The sequence below is a fragment of the Anthonomus grandis genome, chromosome 2 (assembly GCF_022605725.1).
Source record: "Anthonomus grandis grandis chromosome 2, icAntGran1.3, whole genome shotgun sequence".
Lineage (NCBI taxonomy): Eukaryota > Metazoa > Arthropoda > Insecta > Coleoptera > Curculionidae > Anthonomus > Anthonomus grandis.
In genome coordinates, this window is record NC_065547.1 from 39,736,361 (window position 1) to 39,762,177 (window position 25,817).

At 30.9% G+C, this 25,817-nt stretch overlaps 1 protein-coding gene across 1 annotated transcript; it reads left to right on the top strand.

The window, feature by feature from the left end:
• Positions 1-758: 758 nt before the first annotated feature.
• LOC126750425 (protein takeout-like) lies at positions 759-21,505 on the top strand. The gene is made up of 6 exons (XM_050460051.1): positions 759-915; positions 9,676-9,768; positions 16,386-16,533; positions 20,766-20,899; positions 20,960-21,126; positions 21,179-21,505. Exons 1-6 carry the CDS (start codon positions 849-851, stop codon positions 21,311-21,313), a joined length of 744 nt encoding a protein of 247 aa, XP_050316008.1. The 5' UTR covers positions 759-848; the 3' UTR covers positions 21,314-21,505.
• Positions 21,506-25,817: the final 4,312 nt, after the last annotated feature.

Sequence of the window (25,817 nt, forward strand, 5' to 3'; positions counted from 1 at the left end):
TCGACGGGAATGGGCGTTTTTTTCAGACACGATCCATTTAATTTTTATTGAATTTATCCGCTACTTTACGGATGCACTGTAGAGTTTTTTAAGGCAATGTGAGCAAGACTATACGTTTTTTGGGAACCATAATCTTTTCCTAATAATTTACCAAATAACTAACTTAAAAATATATACGGAAATACATAAAACAATGTTGAACTATTTAGTTTTAACCTTGTAACACCAAAAATATTTTACACCCTATGATTGTTACATTCAACGGACAAAAAACCTAATTAAATATTGATGATTATACAAACACACGTGAACAAACACTAGTTAATTTATTATTATACTGACAAACCTTCGGAAAGTTTAAATGTAAAATTAAAAAAATATATATATTTTCTAATATATTATATAGTGTCCATTATATCGTTAATTTGGTCACTTAAGGCGCCATCATTAGATTATTATAAAATTAAATTGTAATTAAATGACATTCTTAAGAAAACTTATAGTTGTTTATAATTTTAAATATCGATATATAATAGGCCTACGTTTTTAAAGTAACAACCTTTTAACCTCCAAAACTGTCTTCTTACAACTACACACTTCCTTACAATTTAATAATTTTTAAGCGTACGATAACTAATTAGAGCAAAAAAAAGCGTCATTAAATAAATTAAGAAGAATTAAGTTACCTTGGCTTTAAACTTCAACATCGTCGAGGGCATGGCAGGAGGGGGAATCTTGAAAAATTGATGATCTTTAAAAAGAGCGCTTCGCCCATTGTTATTTTATACGCGAGTCTTATTTTCAAGGTGCAAGTTTAGGAGAAATATCGAAAAAAAAATTAGTTAAACATGGGCTGGTTAGTTGCTACGTGTTTGTTGGTATCTTTAATCGGGTTCGGAGAGTCAGCAAAATTACGTGAGTAGTCTTTAGTTATTGGTAATAGAGTTGAGCAGATTGAAAAAAAAAATAGTAGAGTATAACAATACTAATTTAAAAAAAACGTATTTTAATCACCTAAAATTTATAAGAGTTGTACTTTGGCACAAAAAATAATGCTTAGTTTTTTCTAATGTTTTTTTTTATAAATAGTCAAGTTATGGTTAAGATAATGATAACAGAAATATATTACAATAATAGGCATAAAAGAAAACCTAATAAAGACCTGTAGCCAGATTGCATCAATTTAGGTCAAAAAAATAATTATTATCAAGTGGCTAAAGATTGAAAGGCATTGGGGCAAATAATGAACAAAAAAAAGGTTCCTCGGATTTTTTTTAGGGAAGGGAATGAGGTGGGGAAAACCATCCCTTTTCACAAATTCTATTAGTTCAATTTCGATCGACGAAAGTTCATGTAAAAATTAAAAATGCATAATGTAAAAATTTTAAACTGTAACTAAATACGAGTAATTTTCTGCAATAACTTCAATATCCAAGTCAAATGCAAAAAATCTTCTTGTTTCAAAGTTACTTGTTTCTAATTTTCACAAAAATTATATTTATTTAGATTCTGTTGATTGTATAATTATTTATTTTATTAAGTCCTAAATAGCTATGATTTTTTTTTAAGATTAAAAAAGCGTAACATTATTAATAATTAATTTTTTTTTAAATCATCTTTTTGGTAAATAAAATTGTCTTGTTATTAATCGACTTCGATAGTTTATACAATATACATATGGATCGCATTTTTCTATCTCTACATATACTTTCTTAGGAAATACATAACCACCCTTTAGTGATATGCTAAAAATGCACAATTTGCTGCATTGAAATTTTTAATATTTTTTGACGATTTATTTAAATTATCGAATACAAAAAACTCAATTTTATGAGAATAAATATAGGAAATATCATTTTAATATTTAATTTAAAACTTAATTTTTGTGTAAAACTTAAAAGTGAAATATTGATTTTAGAAAAAAAAATAATGAGAAAAGTTGGATATTTATTTCTGAGCACCTTTTGTATATAGTGCTCTTTATTTTAAAAGTAAGTACATTCCATGAAAATCGACATAATCTGTTAGTAGGTTATGGAAAAAGGCAACTCTTTGATTCTTCTTCGTTACATTATGTATTATACCAAACGTATTTTTTAATTAAAAAACAAAGAATAAAAAGTGGCGTAATTAGCTACAATGAATTTTTTGGTGATTTATTTAAATTAACGAATAAATAACGCCAGGAATAAATATATAAGAAACTGTATTTTAATATTTAATTTTACGTACTTTATTCGATTTTAATATTAAGATTACGAAAGAAAATGAAATAACTTATAAAATATTGATCCAAAAAAAAAATACAACATAATTAAGTTGTCGCATTTTTTTTTAAAGAAAATGTATTTTTTAATTAAACTATTTAAAATTATTTCTAAAATAATTGATTATTTTAGCGATATTTCTAAAATAACTTTCGTACAAAATATTTTTTAGGCATAAACTAATTAATTAATTACCAATAATTTGCCTTTTTTATTAAAAAGATTTTTTTTTAATTAATTAAATGAAAATTACTATAGGGCTAATTGATTATAGGTCTAATTTTTTTGTATCCGAATTCTTAAAAATATCTGAATTAATGCAAAAAATCAAATTTCTTGTTTTTGTCTATATTATCGCAACAATTATAATAATTCAAATTTTGTTGAAACTTAGTAAAAATACTAATATACCTTGCTATGTCCTAAATAGCTACGATTTTTTTTTTAGATTAAAAAAGCGAAACATTATCGTAATTATAAAAAATAATCATATACACCATAACTAAATAACATAATAATTACACAATTAAATAAAATTGCCTTGGGATTAATCGCATTTTTTATATCTATATAATATATATGATTTTTTTAATAATATAAATATATACTTACAATTACAATGCTATAAATGCAAAAACAAAGATCAAGTTGCAGAATTTAGGACAATTAAATTTTTTGTAATTTTTAATGATTTATTTGAATTATCGAAATAGTATTTCAACTTTTAATTTGAAACTTAAATTTTGTGAACTAAATTCAATTTTATTAATAACCTTATGAAAGAAAATTGAATAACTTGTAAAATATTGATTTAAAAAAAAACAATTAAGCAACAACAGATATACGTAACTGTATGCTATTTGTTGTATGATTTATTTTAACAAATGTGTTTTTTATTCAAAGTATTTAAAATTAATAGGTATCCTAATGATCAAATTAATAGATTGTTTTCATTAAATTTGTAAAAAAAACTTGTGTATAAAATATTTCTTATAAATTGCTAATAAAATAAACGAATCAATATTGTGAACTGTACCTGAAAAAATACAAATTTGATAATTAATAAAACCAATCGTATGATTTGTGATTCAAAACAATTGCTTAGACATTGAAAATGAAGAAAATCAACAATTTGTTGATACTGAAAGAAACTTAAGAAGATAAAGAAAAAATTCAATGTGAACAAGGACGAAACAATGATAATAAATCAGTCGGTGGCCACGATTGATATAACATGAATGTAAATAAATCAATTGTAAAAAATTAATAATTTATATGTAAAATAACTTATTTTTAATTTTATTTAAGGAAATAGCTTATTTTTTAATAAATTTCACATTTTTTTTGTTACCGTAAAGTGGGGCTACTTTGTGACAATTTGTTAGGTTTTTTTGATGATAAATCATGTAAACTTGCAAATAATATTATTTTAGATATACCAACTTATCGTTTCATATTTGTTCTTTCTTGATTCAAATCGATAACTCAACATGTGAAGTAGAATTTGAGAAAAAAACAAAATAAAGTGTCACAAAGTCACCCCTTGGGTCGGGGTTACTTTGTGACAGGGATCATTTTGTTTGATATTTAACGTGAAATACAATTTTGGCACAAAGTAACACCCATACTCTATTTATCTACAAAAAATATGTAATATTAAAATTTTAAATAAGGATATTTGATAGATAAAAACACATAAATAATTACAAAATAACTTTTATTTTACATGTCTAAATGCTCTTATCCAAAATATTAACAAAATGTTTATTAATGTGTAGGTAACTTTAAACAAAAGAAAACTAAGTAATAAAACTGGTGGTAAATAATATATGATACACCAGTGATTACAAAATAAAATCACTTAACTCTGGAATGTCAAATAACGCTCTTCTTCTACGTTGAATTGGGGCATTTATGCCCATAATAATTTCCTCATTTCTATAAAATATCTCGTCTTTCTTTTGAGGCCACTTCCACTGCTTTCCAACATGTTCCATCACATTTACTGTCGCTCCTATGCTGTATACGGTCGTAACTTGACCTGGAAAATACTTTCCTTTAAATTTAACAACGACGTAATTTCCCTCTGACTTTTCTGCTTTTTGGGCTACAGTTCTTTCTTCAAATACCCGTTTATCTTCATCACTGGAAAAATGTTCATCCCATGGACTGTCATCACTTTCCAAAAAAAAAAGTTGGCCTGAAGGACTGATTTTTTTTCAGCATAACGGCAGTCAACGTGTTAATATCTTTACATTGAACGCGGCATTTTTGCAGAAGTAACTGAACTATTTAAAGCAAAAAGTGTCGGGTCCTACATCCAAACTAAGTTTCATCGACTTTTTCCATTTACTATGCGAACAAAAATCTTCAATGGATGTCCACATTGATCAGTACTGAATAAGACATATTGAAAAATCCAATGCTGCCACTTGTAGAAGAATATATGACATTACGATGGATTTTTTATGTTAAAGATGGCTCTACTAAGAAATACACAACCATATTTAAATGACCATCACAATTCTCAAACATAAGTCCTAACTTTAATAAACATCTTTGAAACCTCGTCTTTAATTAATGAAATAGAAACCTCTAGAAACTCGTTCAACTAGTATTAAAAACGGGGGCTATAATATTAGATGAACTAATGACTAATAAGAGGACTTCATCCCTCAACAATCCTCTTAATTTACACAATATTTGAATGGTACATTTGACGATACTGATCAGGATGATGTGATGTATACAGACTTTCAAAGACCTTTGCTTGGATTGACCATTTACTTTCAGACTCAAATAAAAAAAAGTGCTTTATTGTCAATATAAACGTAGAAGTTGTAAAGAAAGCCAATTCATAATATAAGTGATAGAGACATTGCATTAAGTTACAATAAAACTAAACTCTTAAGTTCGCTTATTAGTGGAAAATTACTTTAGTTCATGTTTATATTTTTTAAACTAAACACACTGATACTTAATAGCCCTTTTCTTAAAAAAAATAATAAGTGAATTAAAAGGCGAATAGTGAATTAAGTTGAGCAAGAACCTTGAAGCAGATTCCATATCGAAGTTTGGACTCGATACGAAAATGATCGCAAGTATGTACATCTGGCAATGAAAAAATTTAGATTTGTGGCAATAACCAGAAGGGCATAATAGCCAGACGAAACCTTTTTGCATACATTTGAAATATGGTTTTCAAATTTAAGAGATTTAAGTCTAGTGACTGAGTCACACCAGTCTTTTATTTTCAACAAATCTCAATCCTCAATTTGAGCAACATCTAAGTCATTCCAAAGGTATAGTGGTATCATATGCAAACAATGTAAATTTGCCAGATATCTGTAATTGTGAGAGACCGTTTACATAAATGAGAAAAAAAAGACAACCTAGGGTTGATCCCTGGGATCAACAGTAAGGGTTGATCCCATACTCAGAGGTATCACTATTAAACATAAATGCCTGAACGCGATTTGAAAGATAATTTTTAGGCCAATTCCCCTTAAACCACACAGCTCTAATTTTGCCATCAGCACTATGTGATTCACGCACTCAAATGCTTTTTACAACTCACAGGACACTGTTACCGGAACCTCACCAGTGTTCTGACTGTTATAAAAGTGCATAATGTGCTCATAAATTCACGAAAGTCAAACTGTAAACTTAATAGGCCAAGCCTATTTAAGAATAAAACTATCATCACCTTAACAAGCCGTTCCACAATCTTGGCTAAAATATGGATCAAAAATTAGCAAAATAGTTGTGTTGACCCTTCTGATAAATAAACACTGCTCGAGCGAGCAGTGTTTATTCCTTTCCTCGAGAATTTTTGGCGAGAATTCCAGATAAGTGGAAGAAGGTGTAAGTTATTCTATTGTATAAGAAAACGGACCAAAAAAAAATGATCGACCCATTAGCCTGCTATCCCATTTATATAAGTTGTTAACCAAGATAATTATAAATAGTCTATCATCAGAGATGCATATATACAAACCAGCCGAAAAAGAAGAATTTCGAAAAGGCTTGAGCACAATTGACCACTTGCAAACACTGCGCCCTCATTGAAAAATCTTTAAGTATATGGTTCCTCTACACCGTTGACTACAGTGGCGAAGCGTGAACTTTTCTTTCGGGTAGACAAACAATAAAAATTGTTAATTAGAAAAAAATGTGTATTCAATATTATTCACTTTAATGAAATAGAGAATGAAAGCGCATGAAATATTAACTGAAAGAGAAAAATATGTAGTGATATAAAAAAGAAAAAAATAATTACTACTAGCATAAAAAGATAGATAGATAAAAATAAATACAACTTACAAAAAAACACAACTAAAATACAATTGCCAATATTAAACAGTCGTTTATAAATAACCCCTAAAAAATCTTTTCTATACACCCAAAAATAAAAATACTAATTATTAAATTACAATAGCACGCGCCCGCACCAAATGCCAAATGCAGATTCATCAAAAAACAAAACTGAAGATGTATTGCGGCCGACCAGATCAAGCGTGTCCATAAACAATAACCCTCAAGAGCATAATAAAATAGCTGGTCGACTTCGATAGACAAAAGTTCAAATGTCTTTCCCGCGAGTAAATTTTGCATACGTAATAGGCTGAGTACTGATGCGGCTGGACCTCTGTCACCTGCTTGATGCGTATATGGTTCGATTAGATGCTCCAAATTTCGGAAGACAAATATCAATGTGTCTTTCTGGGGCTCGTATACATTAATTGGGTGTCAGCCCTGCATTTTTATTGTAATTGGTGCGTCAGGCGGGGCGCGCCTTATATATTATAGATAGATAGATATTATAGCCGTTTAGATACTATATAATAATAGTAAGGAGAGCGACTACATTCTGTGTTATTTTTTTTTAATTTGAATTCAACAATTACATGAAATAATTACGTAATAAATCAATGAGAAATAACTGGATAATTTTGGGTAGACAGTGTCTACCTTGTCTACTCGTACGCTTCGCCACTGGTTGACTATCCGAAAGCTTTCAATTCAATTGAAGCTTGAGCAGTTCTGAAAACCTATGGACAGTGCAAGCATCGACTCCCGATGTTCAAACCTTATTAAGTACATATACGAGCACGCATCATTACAAGTTAAAATCAATGAAGAAATAATGACCGATAATGTCCGTATCGAAAGAGGAGCACGTCAGGGAGACAAAATTTCCCCTAAATTGTTCTCTTTAGAGTTGGAAGTATTTAAGAAGCTGGCCTGTTAAAATAGAGGAATTAATAATATTGATGGCGTATACCTCAGCCACTTACGATTTGCAGACGACATAGTCATTATCAGCAACTCTGCCGAAGAACTTAACATCATGCTTCAAGAACTACATCATGCATCATTACAAGTTGTACTTGAAATTAATCTAACTAAAACCAAAGTAATGAGCCCTCAAAACATTACCCCAGAATATTGGAAAACGTATCCGAGTATGTATACTTAGGTCACAAAATTAAGTTAGGGAAAGAGCACCAAACTCTTGAAATGAAAAGAGTAAGCCTAAGCTGAATTTTATTTTAATAAATCTTAAAAGGAAAGTTTTTGATGCATACATATTGCCAGTCCTTACGTATGGTTTAGATTAATGGCATTAACCAGTAAATCGAGGCAAGATCCAGATAGGCATTAACCAGTAAATCGACTAAAAAACTCCAAGTAACACAGAGGGCAATGGAGAAAGCTATGCTCGGTAAAGGCTTAAGAGTCCGAAATCCGGAGACCGTTGGGCTGGTTACATTGCAAGGCAAGATCCAGATAGATGGAGTAACAGAATACTGGTTTGGTAACCAAGAGAGACTAGGAGAAGTGTAGGAAGAGCCCAAAGATGGTGGCGAGACGACATTCAGGGGATCGCAGGAATAAACTGGATTCAGACTGCTACGAATAGAGAGACGTGAAGAAATTTGGAAGAGGCCTATATTCAGGAGTAGATTACTACAGGCTGAGAAAGAAGAAAGAAACACTGCTCTCTTTAAGCAAGTCGAGAAAACTTCAGATACAAATGAAAAGTTAATTGTCTCAGGTAAAGCCTGCAAGTCAAGAGGAGATAACACAGAGGATTATTTTAGTAAAAGCCCATACAAACCTGATGAACTCTTGTCAATTACATTATTGAATCCGCTTTTAAGCTTATCTTCATTCGTTGGAGCAAAAAATAAGCATTTGGCTGCTATCATATTATTTAGATAGCTCCCCTATCTTCTTTGTGATATTTGCTGAAAGCTTACTAGCTAAAATTACAGTAGGCTAAATTGAGGGCATTTAAAGGTGCCTAACTCTACAATAATAGTAACTCTTGTTCTGCAATCTAAGGTGCTTGGAGGAACAAAGATATTATTTTTGCCTCTCATCTCATTCATAATGTTTCAATATTTTCTTACTCTATTGGAGGAATTATTTATTCTGTTTTGAAAATAGAACTACTTTACCATGTTAATCAAGCTTCTATAGATCCTGCGGTATCTATTCAAATAATTTAAAAATAAGACATTGTTCATAGAGTATTACCTTGTCTAGTAAAGAAAAAGAATATTTCCTCCAGATACTCCAGACACTAGACGTTTCGTATACCAAGGTTTTCTATTTCGTTTTTATATATTGACAATAGGCAAACTTCTTTTACTTTTTATGCCATCAACTCATTTATACAATGGGTCAGATTTATTTGTGGCACACATCAAAGTATAAAGTCATGACATTTAATCGAGAACCCAAAATAGTGAATTTCCAATATTAATTATTTCGACATGGTGAGAGCATAAGAGCTTTACATAACATTCAATACATGAATAACATTTGTTCCATATGTTCAATCTATTATGTCCTAAGCAATTAGATTCTAGACGTTCTAACCAGGAACTACAAATTATTTAGGATCTTGAAGACCCTAGGGAGGATTAAGAAATTAAACATTTCTTAAGTTTTTGTATTTTGAGGAGTCTATCCCCAAAGCAAAATTATAGGTTTTCTTATGACCGATTTAATAAAAACATAGTAAGAGGTTGTTAAAATGAATAAAAAAATAATTTCAATGAAAACTCCACAAACCACCATGAATTTTTTGCATCAAATAAATCTAATAAAAATTTCTGCAGCATCAGATGTTGAGTTTTATTAAAAAATTGCGAAAATCTTGATCTTGCACGTCCAAAAACAGACAAACAGGTCACAGGCACAATGGCAAAAGTTACGCCATAACATATTTCCCATTTAAGGCGATTTTCTTTAACAGTTTTTTTTTATGATAAAAGAAACATTTTTGTATCTGTGTCAATGTTAATAATTTTCATCAGGAACCCGATATTAAATTCAGTGTCATTTAATAAATTATCATAATTACGCATTCATAATTAGATTTATTTTTTCATTGAAGCAACCACCTGGGGTAGATGCAAAAGGACCGATTCAGCATTTCCAGAGTGCATAAGGAAGAATCTCGAGCTCGCTATACGAAGCATGAACAAACGTAAGTAAAAAAAAATAGTTTTACAAATGTCAATTATATCTCGAAGCAGTAAAACCTCAATCTTTTTTATTATAAGAGCGAAAAATTGCACAAGCGAGACATCAGGTCAAGTTCAAGCGAAAAATAAGCGCAGCCTCTTATAGGATTAAGAAATTTTTGTGTTAAATTAATTTGCACCAGGTCAATGTACGGGAGGAACCTTCGGTTTGTGGTTCTTTATCATGTAACTAACATTTAATTATTGAATTTAAGCTATTCCAAGTCGAATTTCTTGCGTAGTGTCAAGGCACCCATTATAAAAAATCAAGTATTAGGTTTTGCATAGTTTTTACGAAAATAAGTGCATAGGCATATTCAATTCAAGAAGATGTACTACACTTAACAGGAATACAATTAAACGTAAAAAAATACTATAATACAATCAAAAGGTTGCACGCATTTTTCATCTCAAGTTGAAAATAAGTTGCTAAGAATGTTAAATACCAAATTAAACAATACTCTCATCACTTATCATTTTTAATTATTGGTAAAATGTACAATTGATTATTAATTCGCAATAATTAAATTATTATAATAAACAGCCTCTTTTATATGTTGGCAAAGTTAAAATTGTTTCTATTGGAGGAAATACTGACTTCTTATTGTTCAGAGTTTCAGGCTTTAGGCATCCGTAATCCGACGGATGCCTGTACGAAATTATTTGTCATCTGTGAATATTTTTGCCTTATTTACTGTCAATGTCAGAATTAGCTTCTACCTTGTCCAATATTTACATATACTGTGTTCAATTTTTAATCAAAACTTTCAAAGGTTTCATCCTTTTAAAATGTCAAATTTTTGTATGGAGTTTGGCGCGAAAATTGTCTAACGAATCACAGTTTTGACAGATCATCGTATAATGGATACAAGAAAAATTACATTTATGCGTAGCCAGAAACTAGTGATGCGAGAGTTTCTCAACTGTTTTCTTTTAAATAAAAGAATATTCGTAAGAATTGTGTACTGGACCGTAAGCTCCAATTTTTAAAATATTACGACCACCTAAAAACGACCACGTATCACTAGAATTCTTCCTTCGAATGAGAACCGAAAATCATTTTCAATTATTAAAAAAAAAAATAAGTTATATTACTTTAAGTTAGCCAAAGTGATACGGGGCGTGACGTCACTTGTTAGTTAAATATGTATTATTTTTCTGCGGGTCTAAATCCTGAGTGTTCGGTAATCTTTGTATTTTCACAATAATTCACATGTTTTATTTAAACAAACATTTAAAATATTTACTGTTTAAACTTTGCGATGGAAATGCATTAACCTCCAATCTGTCAAAACTTTCAACTTCCTAAACATTAAAAAAATAGAGAGTTGTGGTTTGAAATAGCTCGGTGAGAGTCGAAAGAATTTTGAAAAATAAGGAGGATTAATGCCCGAGGAACATTTTGATTTAAGATATAAGTGATTAAAAATACGTTAAAAAAAGATGTTGAATACTAATTAAATAACGACGCGACGTGCTGAAAAGAATAGGTACCTATACTATAATATTTTCATGTGATTTTATTTGTATAACTCAAATATAGAAAATGTAAAGGTAAAATGCATAAATAGTAAGCAAATTATTATTTACAAAATAAGTCGTCCATATTTCGAATTTATTAATTCCTAAAAAAATGAAATTATTAATAAAATCAATTTTAAAAAATGTTTTGAGATAGAAAAGTGTATTAAAAAAATAGATTTATAAACTTTAAACGACATAATAATCTACAAGACAAGATAATTGATTAGAGCGAGTATAGGGAGGTTTTCAGAACTGCGCCAGTGGATTTAGGAAAGTTTTACGGTTAGAATACTCTATACTATGAAGACATTTTTACGTTCGATATTTATTGTAGCTCATGCCATTTTTTATTTGAACCTTTTTTTAAATTATAGACAGTAGAAAATTGGTCTATTTTCATCTTTCATAGGTTGTAAACCAGAAATCTGACAGCTTACATAGTTTGACACGTACATCAAGAAAAGGACAATAAAAATTTAAGACTGGACTTATATACTCCTGACTAGTCATTATAATATATCAAAATAATACATTGTCCAATCACGACTCACACGTCCAGCAATGTAGTTTCCGTGCATTGTGCCTAAAGTCGAACGTCTAGAACTAACTTTTGACGTCACGCCAATTGCCGAGCATTGTCGGCCACACTGAGGAGTTTTGAAAGTGATTTAGATTACAATTATTTATTTACAGTTTCTATTTACAATTATTTAACGTTTATTTATCATATTACTTAGGTTAAACCTAAAAACTTAACCCTTGCATAGATCAGTTCCATTGTCTGGTGGTGGGTTGACTTTAATAACACACAAGGCGTACATGTTTTTAGTCTTCGTTTACTTCCAATTTAAATTTCATCTATATGAGTACACTAAATGCAAAACTCGACATTTGCAATAGAAGCAATTTTTCAGAAAGCGCAAAAATCTGTAAAAAAATTATTTTTAGTGTTATGTAGTTGGCAAAATGTTTGGTAGATGAGTCTATCTAAATTCTTTCGATTTGTGTTTACTTTTTAAATCATTACTTATTTATAAATAAGAAAAAAGGAAATAATGTTTGAAAATACACAGTTTTGCATTTATTTTTTACAAATACCAAGTTTTGCATTGAAAATAAAGAATAATAATACCAAAAACTATGTTTTGTGAAAAAGTTTATTAAAGAAAACAACACAAATTCTAAAAATTTTTAAGAACAAAATTTATTTCTCTAAATTCCTATTTTTTAGAAAAATGCAAAAAAGTACCAAAAGTCCTTAAACAGGTTAGATCCTAAGTCCTTCATATTCTTCAATGACCACATTATTATCATTTTCATTTTCTTCATTTTGTTGGTCTTCTTTAGCTCCTCTCTGTTGGTAATTATGAACTGCGTTCTGAAGATCCTTGTAAAATTCCAATTCTGGATTGCTAGCCCAGTCCAATCCAAAATGATTCTTTAGTAAATTAAAAATAGAGGACTTATCTCCTTTTAAGTAATGCACTCCAGTAGGAATTTGTTCAGGCTTTAAACGAGAAAGGGTTTTTCCTCTCTTTACAACTGACTTAAACACACCCAAATCAGATTTATAGAGCACTTTTCCTCTTAATAGCGTGCTATTACCTTCTCGTGTAAATACGAAGCGTTTACTTTCATTAAATTTAAAGTGCCATTGGGCAGGCTTTTTTATTACTTGGTACACTGCGTTTTTCCAATCAAGAATTGTCCAATCTTGACTTATTAACCCAAAAATCCTATCTGGGGGAATGAATCAATGGCCAACTATTGGAAATGTAAACTCGATAGTTTCAATGGTTTTTGGTGCCTCATAACAGAGCCAGTATGCTAGCATCCCCATGACGGTGCTATTTTACATTTTGCCCCATCGGCAAAAAGTAAAATTTTGTTTGTAGTTTCTCTAAAATCAAAATTTTTCAGCGTAGTATGTATAGCTGAGGCCATAGCATTTGAATTTTTACAATATTCAGTTTCTAGATAGACAAAGGATACCATTATATTTTGAGAAAGTTTTGTTGAAGAGCTGCCACAAACCACAGTAAAATTGTAAAAGTTTATTTGTTGAGAAAAGTGTGCACTCTGGTCTGGCAATTTAGGCAAAGACAAATTTTTTTGGCAATCAAAAGAAAAAACCTGTACATCTTCTCTGTCTAATTTTAAACACCTATAAAATGATTTGCTTTTCAACTTATGAACACGTTATTCGCAAATTATCTGAGCTTTGTCATTAGTGTTCACTTTCAACTTCTCTTCAAACTGAATACAAGTGGAATACAAATCAGTCATGGGGATACCAAAGATAGATTATAATTTTTATTCACATATCTTCTAAAAAAACACAATTTTATGGCCAAATTAGGATTTTCTTCACAAAATATTTTGTATAATTTTCAAAAATTTAATTCACAGGGCAAAAACACACGAGTAGTTCGATTTCTTTGATAATGACTTATTTTGCATTCCAAATTTTCAATGAATTGCTTAATTAAATCCTTAAGATGGTCATTTTTCTTTTTAACCCTATCACCACCACGTCGCTCTTTTGGCAACTCATTAGAAAGCAAATAATTTCTTACATTTCTTTCCAACCTGTCTCCACTAAAACGGCTTATTCCGAGAAAAGATTTTTTACAAACTCTAAATTTTTCCTTAGTTATTGTTGGAACTAAATATTTTATGGAAAGTCCATGATGATTTCTTAATGATTTTCTGGGTTTTGAACCCTCACAAAATTGTAGCACAAAAATGTCTTGTTTTACCTTGTCAACATTTGAATATAACGCCATGTGGAAGCTTTGAATGTCTCTCATGCTTAGTTTCCGACACAAAAACACTGGTTTTTTATTGTGAGCACATTTCGGGTATTGAGACAAATTATGCAAGCAAATATGTCTGAAATTAAAAAAAAACAAACTATAATAATTTGTAAAATTTAATTTTTCCTGGATACTTATTGTTATGCAGGTTTAAACAATATTATTATAAACATTGCATTTACCTTTCAATTTGCATCTTTCTTCTTTTCCAGTTCTCCTTATTTATTTCGCGTTTTCTCCCTTTTCCTTTTTCACATGGTTGTACTGTATTCATTCCTACAGTAGTAGACACTTTTTTCGAAACTAATATTAACAAATTAAAATTTTAACGTCTTAAAACTGCGAGACGATGTATACTATCAAGTACAGTAACAAACTAAAAATAAAAATAATGAAATTATAACACGTGGTATGCGGCCGTTACAATTGTTTCTAGCGCTCTTATTGGTTGATTGAAAATACCCAGTTTTGCATCTGAACGGCGATTGCAAATACACAGTTTTGCATTTATCCTCTATAACTAAACGTCTTTTTTATACGTAAATAGGCACTTTTGCAGTTAATATTGTAGTATATCTTTTAGATATCAGTGTAGGTCTGTCAAAATGTAAAATAAAATCACTTTCGCGTTTTTTGTCAAATACCGAGTTTTGCATTTAGTATACTCATATGAAAATATTTAATATATTTATTTAATGACAAATATTCTTTTACCAAAAACCTGGATATTCCTTTAATTTAAAAATTTCTTCCAAATAAAAAAATATGTTGTATTTTTGAATATATTTTTAATCGTTCAACAGGTCTGTCAAATTGAAAAAGTGTATAATTGATACTGATTGATGTATAAGTGATAATATTTTCAGACCTAGTGTAACCTGTTCAAGGCCTTCGGCTGCATTTTAAGAGCGTCCTAATTTCTAGGTAGCCTTTTAAGGAATTTTTCAGTCAAGCTGCAATTTTATCAATAGCTATCTAGTAGACAGGCGTCACATATTCAAACGGAAAATTGTCTATAGGAAGGGTCCGGTATGCTGTAACCAAGAGCTCCATATTAGGCTCCTAGCTGTTTCTCATATGTAAATGATTTAACATTGTCAGTCCAGAATTCAATTTAGCCTTTACGCACATGACACCACTTTTCTCGTAAATTGCCATAATCAGAATAGCTTAAATGTTGCAAAATTTTATTCATGGAGTAGAAGACTTCTCATGAATCAACTAAACCTTAACCTAACAAAAACAGATTTAATTTCATGGAACAGACAAGAAAATACTGTTCTACGATGAAATTCTTAGCAATATTTAATTTGCAGGGAAGGGGTGTAAGTGTACTGGCTCAAATTGGCTACATGGATAATGTCAGGCGTTTTAATGTAACTCTTAGAATTCTCGCTCTACCTTGCCATTACATCTTGTGACTGATCTCTCTGATATATACTCATCCAAATGCACTGCAGTAACCGATTTGTAACCGATGCTAGGGCAGTAGATGTACTAGAGTTTTTGAGGAAGTTACATTGGTTGTCCGGAATAATATGATGATCGTTCACAAACGCATACATCTGAACGTATAAGATTTTTTCGAATACCTTTGAAAGTGCTGGCAAAATGCTTACAATTCGAATATAATTTTCGCTAATGGTTTGCCAATCGCTGTTTTCCAAGAATTTGGAAAATATTGTTGTTCAATACAGCAATTGACTATATGTAGAATATATGTGTCTAAGAAGAGGATACATAACTTTAACATGGAAATAGGTGTATCGTCCGTATATTTGGGTGACACTCACCACTTACTCCTATGAAACCAAGGGCCATGAAATTTTGAGTGTTTCGAGATTAATAAACTCACAAAGAGATATATTTCCTAGCCTAAATTCCTATTAAACTCCAAATTGTTCAAATTAGTTTCTCTGCTATTAACTATTAATATCTACACATAAAATCTATTCTATATATATTAACTTAAATTTTAATATATATAATTCTTCTTTAAATATAATTATTCAATTTAATATGTTTTTGCCCAAGTTGTTTTAAATTTAAAAAAATCTAAGTCTAACTCAGTTAAATAGAAATTCATGTTTAAAAATCGTTAATATAATAAAACTAATGATATATTGCTGGCATATTCTAGGAATGTATGTTATTAGCATATAACTTCAGAGTAATGAGTGGATTACTTCATCCGTCTCACTATTAGAATTTATAATTTATACGTCTTTTTTTTCTATTAGCCACTCCTGAACTAAGCTTGTCTACTTTTGACCCTCTGGATATCCCCGAACTTTATATCGGAGAAGGCAAGGGACCTGTAAACGTAGCGCAGAATTTCAAGAATGTGCAGTTGCACGGATTGACTAACGCAAAAGTATTCAAATCCAAGTAAGTACTAAAGAGAAAAAATAGACAAAACAAATAATTTTGTTTCCTCATTTTTTAATTCATCTTAGGGACATAATTTATGTATTTGTTCCGTTTTTTTCTAACAAAATATGAACTAAAATAAATAAGTAAAGTTGCGTTTTCTGTCATTTAATTTAAAAATCTGATGAACTATTGGAATCATTTGAATAAAGCAGAAAATTAAATTTAAAAATGTAATGCGGCATTGCCATCTTATCTATAATTTCTAGGAAGTACCAATTATTTTTCTGTTGTTAATGTCTTATTTTTTATATTTTTTTTGCTGCTTTATTTCTTTGATACTTTTTGCCTTAAATAAAGTAAATTTATTGCATTTAGAATCCGACGTTTCGGTTTTGAGTGGCTATCATTAACTTGATTGTTTTTAATATCGCACTATATATTTTATTTAAGTTTTTACTAATAGCAATTTCATCCATTCTCAAGAGCATTAAAGTTTCTTTGAAAAAAAAACACGAAGTTCGGATTTTCGAATATATGATTCTTTGCCTTACTCATTATTATATTATTATAATCTGATTTTTTCCTCGAAAAGCACTAAAATAAAGAGATTTTTATGACTTAAAACGAAAGACAGGCCTATGTTTATAATAAAAGTATAAAAAAAAGAAGAGTATAACTGATGCTTAATAGACCTTATATCTTTTTGGTAAGAACGCACCTTAATTAGCGTTTAGAGCCACCTACTTCTAAAAGAAGATGTGATAATCTGGTTATTCGTACACAACGTTTTCCGATTTCCAAAGCAGATATTCCACTTTGGCAATAGTAAAAGAGAGGGACCATAATTTCATCTTCTTTTCACTTCTTCTCCTATGTTTTGCACATTTTCTTTTACGATGTGTACAAAACAAAAAGTCCATGAAATACTACTTAATTTTAAAAAAAAATTCTGTCGGCTCTGACTACATTTCTGTGCGTATGCTTAAATATTGTATCCCTCACATTGAAATCTGTATAGTGCATATTATTAATTGCTGTTTTGAAAAAAAATATTTTCCTCCTATTTGGAAAAATGCAAAGGGCATACCTTTACCTAAATCTAACGATCCAAAAAACTTTTCCGACTTACGTATAATAAGTATTTTACCTGCCTTATCAAAAGTATTTGAAAAGGTTCTATACCAGCAAATCTTAAAATTCTGCAATGACAACGAAATTATACCAGTTAGCCAATGTGGGTTCCGACAAGGTTTCAGCACCTCAACTGCTTTGGCAAAAGTAACTAATGATAAGGGATTTGCAACTCTGCTTATTTTGTTAGACTATTCGAAGGCATTTGATACAATAAATCATCAGCTACTTATTGCTAAACTTAAATATTACTATTTATTGATAAATTCATGGTCTTATGTAAAAAACTACCCAAATGAAGTCTCCAACGATTTTCCATTCTGAGCCATTTAAGCTGGTTAACCTTATGTGATATATGATCACGTCTACTCAAGCCAAATATCAGTCTGCAACAGGCATTTTGCATGACTTGTATCTTATTTTTTTCAAGATAAGTAAGACATGGAAAGTAAATAAAATCACAATAGTTGAATCTTGATAGTACTAGTGTTTTTCAGTAATTTCTGCATTTCAGTAATTTCTCAAAGCTTTAACTGATTCTTGACATTATTTGGATAATATGATTTGATGATTATGTTTCTGTTGCTATCAAAATAAAAATAAAAGTAAAAAAGGAAAAGGAAGGAAAAAAAGGGAAAAAGTGAAAATAAAAAAATTTTAAAGATGTGATGATTATTATTTTTTCTTTTTTACAATGGTGAAATGTGTTTTAAAATGTTATTAGGTTAGCTAGTGTAAGGGTACCTGTATTTTTCTGTCTTTTTTTTTTTGAATGTGTGTATTTTATCTAATAAGTTTTTTATAAGATTGTTTCTATTCTTCTCAATTTTTGTGGTTAAGTAGAATAGCAGTGTTGCTAGACTTCGCCATAAACTTGTATAGTTTTTCAAATAAAGGCCAGATTTATTTATTTTATTTTATTTATTTATTTATTCTCTCAACAAACTTCTAATGCATCAGAATTAACGAGAAAGCTTTAGAATTTTAAAGGAAGATCACTTAAAACCTGTTTTTATTCTCCCTTATTTTGTCAAGTGTATACCAGACTTTGAACAAGTTTCGAAAAGATCAAACCTTATCCAAGAATTTCTCTACTCTACTATTAATATGCATAACATTCAGGCCAACTTTCAGGACAAAACTCTGAACAAGAACCTTATTGAGTTATTACCTTACTAACCTATAAAATATTTTTTCTATCTGAAATACTAGGGTTATAAAACTTGAATGCAGAGCACCAAGACATCACATTTTGCAATATTTGATCTTCTTACTTTCTGGTAAACCACAAAAAAATTACCAATTTTCACTCCAAGACGTTTTGATATCATTAATATATATCAAAAACTGATAGAATATCAGTCAATAATTCAAGACTATTAGATACTAGAGTCAAGACAGACCCAAGATATAAATTTATGCTAAGCATCCTAGTAAATAATCCAGTGAACTTACCAGCCTGATACAAATTGAAAACTATGCTTCTAAAATAATTCTACTGTCAATAACGTCATCAACATGTCAAAAGTTTTGCTTAGGATTCGTCTTTATCTGTGACATAATATTAAATGTTGTAAACCTAACAATTTGATCTTTAGCGGACTATGCCCACGAACTTAATAAATATACCTGGACTGCCAATTCAATGAAAAGTAAATGACCATTACTAGGTGGCCGCCATTTTGTGTGATTGTGTCCTTTCGATGTTGGTCAGTCTGATAAATTCCAGTTGTGCCAATTATAGAGAAACAAAACAATTTAGGTTTTTGAGAGGTTAAGTTGATAAAAATACAAAATAAAAAGTTACATTTACTTAAGAATTTAAGTTGCGTTAGATCTGTGATTTTTCTCGTACTATTTTAAGAATTTCGTTAAAATTTGTGAAATAAAGTAATCCTCACCTAAAATGAGACAAAGTTTCAATCAACTTGGAATAGATGCATGCACTTTAAAATATTTGTTTTATTATTCTGATAATCTTAAATGTTATAAATCTAAACTTAAACTCGAATCTTATAAATCCTAATACCATGAAAGTGATGATCTTCATTTAAATTTGTGCTTGTATTTAATTAACAAATTCAGTTAAAAATATTTTTATTTTATTTCTATTTTAACTATTACGACTTTTACTTTCCTTTTATATACATTGTTTTCTCATTAATAGGTACAACCATCTATAAAAATCAAAATATAGATGATTTTATAAGGGTTTGTAATTAGCAAGGGTTTATATTGACGAAAAACAAAGAAAAACACAAAGTCACGGTCTCACAACATGTAATTAAACGGACTAGCAAGTGAAGTGTGTGGATGGCTTCTAAAGGCCTGATGATGCTCTAACTAGAGCGAAACACGTGTAGTTTACACACGTTAATTACATGTTGTGAGACCGTGACTTTGTGTTTTTCTTTGTTTTTCGTCAATTTTGTATGTTGGTCTCTTAGAGAATAATGGATGAGATTTTTGGAAGGGTTTATATAGTAAAAATAAACAACTCTATATATTATTCTATCCTAAACAACACAGACAGACAGTTCACTATAATTCGATTTGAGAAATGTTGAGTGACGTTTAAATAAGAATGGTCATACATTATAAACGTATTAAATAAGGAGAAAGATACATCGCCTGTTGCAGACGATTTACCCAAGTGTCGTTTACAAATCGCCAAAAACTAGGCAATCCGCTATACTCACACGTCAAACGTCAGCGTCGTCAACTTCATTACCGTTATTTAATATATTTTTTTGTTGGCAACACTGAAAATGTTCAGAGTGACCAACATCAAAAGGACACAACCGCTATAAAAATGGCGGCGACCAGGCAGTGGCCATTTCTGGGTATCGTGGCCATATGCATTAGCACTCCAGGTATATTTATTAAGTTCGTGACTATGCCCTTAAAACCTTTGTACCTGTAAAGTCGGAGATTTTCGACAAGACAAATTTTCAGTTTATGATGTTATTTTGATATTTCTTATTTTAACTAAACCATTATTATCTAAACACCGTATCTGCTCTAAGTAGCAGCCTCCCATATATTATGGTATATTAAAGCATCTTATATGATCTATGGAGAATCATTCACCGATATAAAAAAGTTTTTCTTTTCAGTTTTGATTGGGACAAGAAACAATTGGTAACCGACTCCTTAAATCCTGAGTTAAGATTGGAAGCTGATTATAACATGAAAGGCAGAGTTCTTCTCTTACCAATTGTTGGAGAGGGCAGATGCAATGTAACCCTATGTAAGTTCCATCTAGCACTAATATGTTTTCTTGAAAATATATACTTTTTTTAATATTTAGTCAACATGAAAATCCACCATATAATGAGCTTCGATTATATTGAAAAGAAGGGAAAAACATATATCAAAGTTACCGATTTTAAAGTGACCATGGCGCCTGAAAGGGTGGAGTTTAAGTTTGATAATTTGTTTAATGGACAAAAGGATTTGGGAGATAATATTAATAAGGTAATTTATTTTTCAATTTCCGTGACATTTTAATATATCTTAAATTCATTAGGTTCTTAACGAGAACAACAAGGAAGTGTTTGACGATGTCAGACCAGGATACGAGAAGAGTTTCGGACTGATCTTCAAGGATCTTGCCAATAGAGTATTACACAAAGTGCCAGTGAATGATATTTTCTTGGATTAGAATATATAATTTTTAAGAAATAGTGTGTTAGATTTTTATGTGTATAACTTAGAGAATAGTTTTAGTTTTTTCTTTTAATAATGGCGAAATGCAGTATTAAGGATTAACTAGATTATTTTCTGATTTTGTAAGAAATTGTTTTGTATAAAAGAATATTTTTTTTATAAATAAGAAAGTGTTAATGATAGAAAATGTGTTTTTTTTTTCAATGATATAAATTATGATCCTAACTCTGATTTTAAAAGTTCTGCCGTCTGGAAGAAACAAATTCTTCTCCTCTTCTTAGAGTACCTATCCATTCTAGATGTTGGCTGTTTGAAATTTGTTAGTATAGTTGAGTAGTTAATTGGTTGAACCACGTTCCTAAATTTTTCAGGTACGATATTCTCCTTCTGCCCACTCCTCTAGCTCCATATAACTTAGAGGATCCTCTGCAAAAGCACATATCGGCTCTTATAATGCATTAAGTGTCCAAGATATTGTACCTTCCGCATCATAACTATCTTAAGGACTACTTTTTCTTTTCCCATCCTTCTCAGCACTTCCCTATTGGTTATTTTCTCTGTTTAAGGTACAGACACATTTTAAATGCCTGAAGTTTTTTGGAGGAGGCCTCAGGTAAGCGTCCACGATTCGACCCCATCAAAAAGAATCGAAAACACGTAGCGTCGCAATAGGTGAATTTTAACAAAATGCTGTTCTGGCTTTTTGAATGCGCGGTCTGATCTCCACAGAATAGTCCCAGTTATCAATTATGTTCATGCTCAAGTATGTGTATTTGTTGGCTTTTTCTAAAGGAGTTCCAATTTCCAATAAAATACCACAGGTTTTTTGGTTTTGTCTCATTATCATGAACTTTGTTTTGTTTATTTCCAAATCATTACTTTGATTTTGAGGTAAGGTTGTCTGCAAAAATTACGATATCGTCTGCATGTCTTATGTTTTTCAAACATTCTCTGGAGACGTATTTCGAGTACTTGATAATTGAGTTCCATCATGATTGCATCTCTGCCTTACACCACGTAATATTTGTATCTCTTTCGTTGTCTCTCTATCTAGCCTGACATAAACCATCTTATTTCAGTAGAGATTTTTGCTGATTTTAAGCTCATTACCATCTAGGCCGGCTTTTTACAAAACTTCCATCATTTTCGTGTGACCAAACGCTTTTATATTCTACAAAATATGCGAATACATGGCAGCTGCTATCCCTGCATGGCTGGAACATTACCTGGATCGATAATAGCGCCTCTTTAGTCCCTACTATATTTTTAAAGCCTAATTGGGTATCAGATATTTATTCCTCACATAATTTAAATATTGTACTGTGAGTTACCTTCAGGAATATGTTTAGTAGGTGGCTTATCAAGCTTATTGTTCGGAGCTCGCCACATTTCTTAGCATTATGCTTTTTAAGGAATGTAACAAATTAAACACTTTTGCAAGCCATTTTAGATGCTTCTCTTCAATCAACTTTAATATTTCAGCAGGAATCACGTTGGGACTTATTGATCTTTAGCATTTTTCAGGCCTGTCTGAACTATAACTACCTCTAAGATTGGGTCTGGTTTTTTAATATTGGGTGATACCATTCTCATATTATCAAAGTTCTCATATTTAATATCCATACATTTTTCCAGTTTCTCCTTTTCTTTGGCTATTCTTATTTTTGCCCTTATTGCTCCTTATATGTTCTCTTATTTTATTCTCAAACAATCTGCTTCTTTCCATTAGTTCGAAGATCTCGTCCGTCATCCAAGATTTCTTCATTTTGAAGCATTTTGAGGTCATTTCCTACATCTCCATTATTTTTCTGCTCCTTAGTCTGTGAAAAGTTTACTTTTTGCCAAATCGTTGAGGGCTCTGTTTCTTAGTCTTCTGAAATTGTACACCTCTATGGTTTTTTCTACTTTTTTCAGCCTGATACCAACCCTTCCTATCAACAGGTAATAATCCGATTGTTATCTGCTTTACAAACTTGTCTATAGGCTAAGTACTTAGCAAACCTACGCTAAACAGACTCAATCAAATCAATGTGGCACTGATAAATTGAATTTCACACGATACAGCCATATTCTGATTTTGAACTATCAAAGCAACTAAAAAGCAGTCTAGGCGTAGACCTCGCGGTAAATCTCTGAGGGTTTCTAATTCTAAATCTAAGTTTCTTCATGGCTGAAATCTCAATACTATTAAAATGTGATGTAAAGGTAAATTTGTAATCCAAGGTGATACCAAGATCAGTAACCTCACTAAGTCTGCTTAAGAAGATATTGTTGATAGCGTAGTTATAAATAATGGGGATCCTCGATCTCGAATAATTGACCGCATTATGCTTTATCGCATTAAACCCCAGCCTGTTATCAGCACACCAAGAAATCCATGTAATATTGCAAAAATAAGCATTCATTGTCTATGTTAAAGAATAGGTCATACCCGAGATATCATTGAAGAATTTGGATCTAAAGCGCCCATACTCGACAAACTGCAATCCACCAAGTAGATACGAATGAAGAAAAATAATGAGCCTGGATAGAAAGCCATAGCAATTTAGTTTATTCATCAAACTGTAGTGATCAATCCTAACAAAAAGCTTTTTATTTTTCAATGTTCTAAGGAGAGAATGAACATCGGATGCTATAGCAGACCTGGCTTTAATGAATATGGTCATTTTTGCTTGTTATTTATTCTTGAAAACCGTCAAATACATGTGCTGTAAAAATTAAGTATAGTATCAAGGGAAAAATAATATAATGCAACATACATTCAAGTTAAAGATACCATTTATGCAAATAATAAATAGTAATGCTCCGAGAACCGTACTTCTAAGGATCTCTAAGTACAAGTAAAGAATCAAAAAATTTGACTGTTTTCTTGTATGAATTAGACTTTTTTATGTTCAATATTGTAAGGAAAAGTATTGTTGATGCTTTAGTTGGTGAGCTCTCATAAACTTTACTTAGATGGTGATGGTGAAGTGAAGAAAAAAAAGAAGTTACAATCTTATACGACGAATTAAGCTTGGAGAACAAAAATATAAATAAAAAACAACAAATATTAAGCCCTGTGGTACACCAGTACAAATAGGAGAAGCGCTTAATAATTTATTATTAAAAACAACACTTTGTTTTCTTTCAGAAAGATAAGTTTCAAAAAACGTTGGGATGTGACTAACTCCAGTAAATTTTAATTTAGCACAAAGCAGATTTTGATCCACAGTATTAAAAGCCTTAGCTCAGTCTAGCAATACCAATGATGCAACTTCTTTTGCATCAATTGATCGGCTGATGTCATCCTTTACTTTTAATAAAGGTGTTAAGGTACCGCGGGATTCCCTAAAGCCCGACTGCAGACCAGGAAGTGCATGACTTTCCCTGAGGAACTTCACAGTCTGCTTGGATGCATATGCGTCATCTTCTAGAGTGTAGAAAATACATCTTTTTCTAAACAAAAATTTACAATATGACAAGTTTGTGGTAATACTTGAGGCATACAGTGCCCTAGCATACGAACTGATAAAGAGTTATAACCGGCAGCATTTGATTTAATTGGTAAAAAACATTCGTGCACGGCATTAATAGTAGTCAAATCAAATTCAAATTTGTTACTAGCGACACACTGATGGTTTGACAATACTGCAAGTTTCTATACATTTCAGGAATACATCGACAATAACGGCAAACAACGAGGCTGGTTACGAAAAATGGTTTTATTATAAAAATTATTCTTCATTCAAATGCTTTCCTTCAATATACTCCCCTTCCCTCACCACACACCTTTCCATACAGTTTTTTCCTTTGATCAAATGCTGGAGCAATGCTGGAATTCTTGTATAGTAAGAGCCTTTAGGAGCTCTACCGTTTTTTGCTTTATCGCTTCCATCAACTCAACCCTCGAGGGTCATTTTCAAAGCTGATTTCATATTCGGAAACAAAGAAAAAATCGCACGATGCCAAATCTGACGAATACAGTTCGTGTTCTGTGTCCTTGCTTTGTGATAAAAGTGCTTTTATCGGCCAAATACCGGTTCACATACGGGCAGGTACGTTATCTTTGCGCAAAATCCACGAGTTGTTTTTCCACAACTCGAGCCGTTTCTTCCAAAATTATTCTCGCAAAGTTGCAAGTCTCACAAAGACTAACAAATAGTAAGTTTGATCCTCTGGAATCCATTCAGTCATCACGAATGAAATGATCAACATTGCCTTAAATTTTAATTTAGACGTCTTTGCTTATTTGATTCTGGGTAATTTCAGGTGTCTTCCAATGCATCGAATGCCGCTTGGAGCTTTTGGTCAGGATCAGGTTTTTTGGCAACAACTTTGCATAGACTTTTGTCAGGTGCAATTCCTCGTGTAAAGTTGTCGTAACTATTTGTTTACAGGCGTTTACAAACTCGGTAATCATCTGGATGCTCATTCGACGATCTGCACGTACAATTTGGTTGATTTCGGTCACTGTTTTCGGAGTTAAAATACTGACAGGTCATCTCTCTAGGCCTCTT

Excerpts from the sequence above, each read along its gene's own strand:
- LOC126750425 (XM_050460051.1), top strand. The coding sequence starts at position 849 with ATGGGCTGGTTAGTTGCTACGTGTTTGTTGGTATCTTTAATCGGGTTC. Across the intron at positions 9,769-16,385 it reads TATACGAAGCATGAACAAAC|CCACTCCTGAACTAAGCTTG; the intron begins GTAAGTAAAAAA and ends TTTTTCTATTAG. Across the intron at positions 20,900-20,959 it reads CAGATGCAATGTAACCCTAT|TCAACATGAAAATCCACCAT; the intron begins GTAAGTTCCATC and ends TTTAATATTTAG.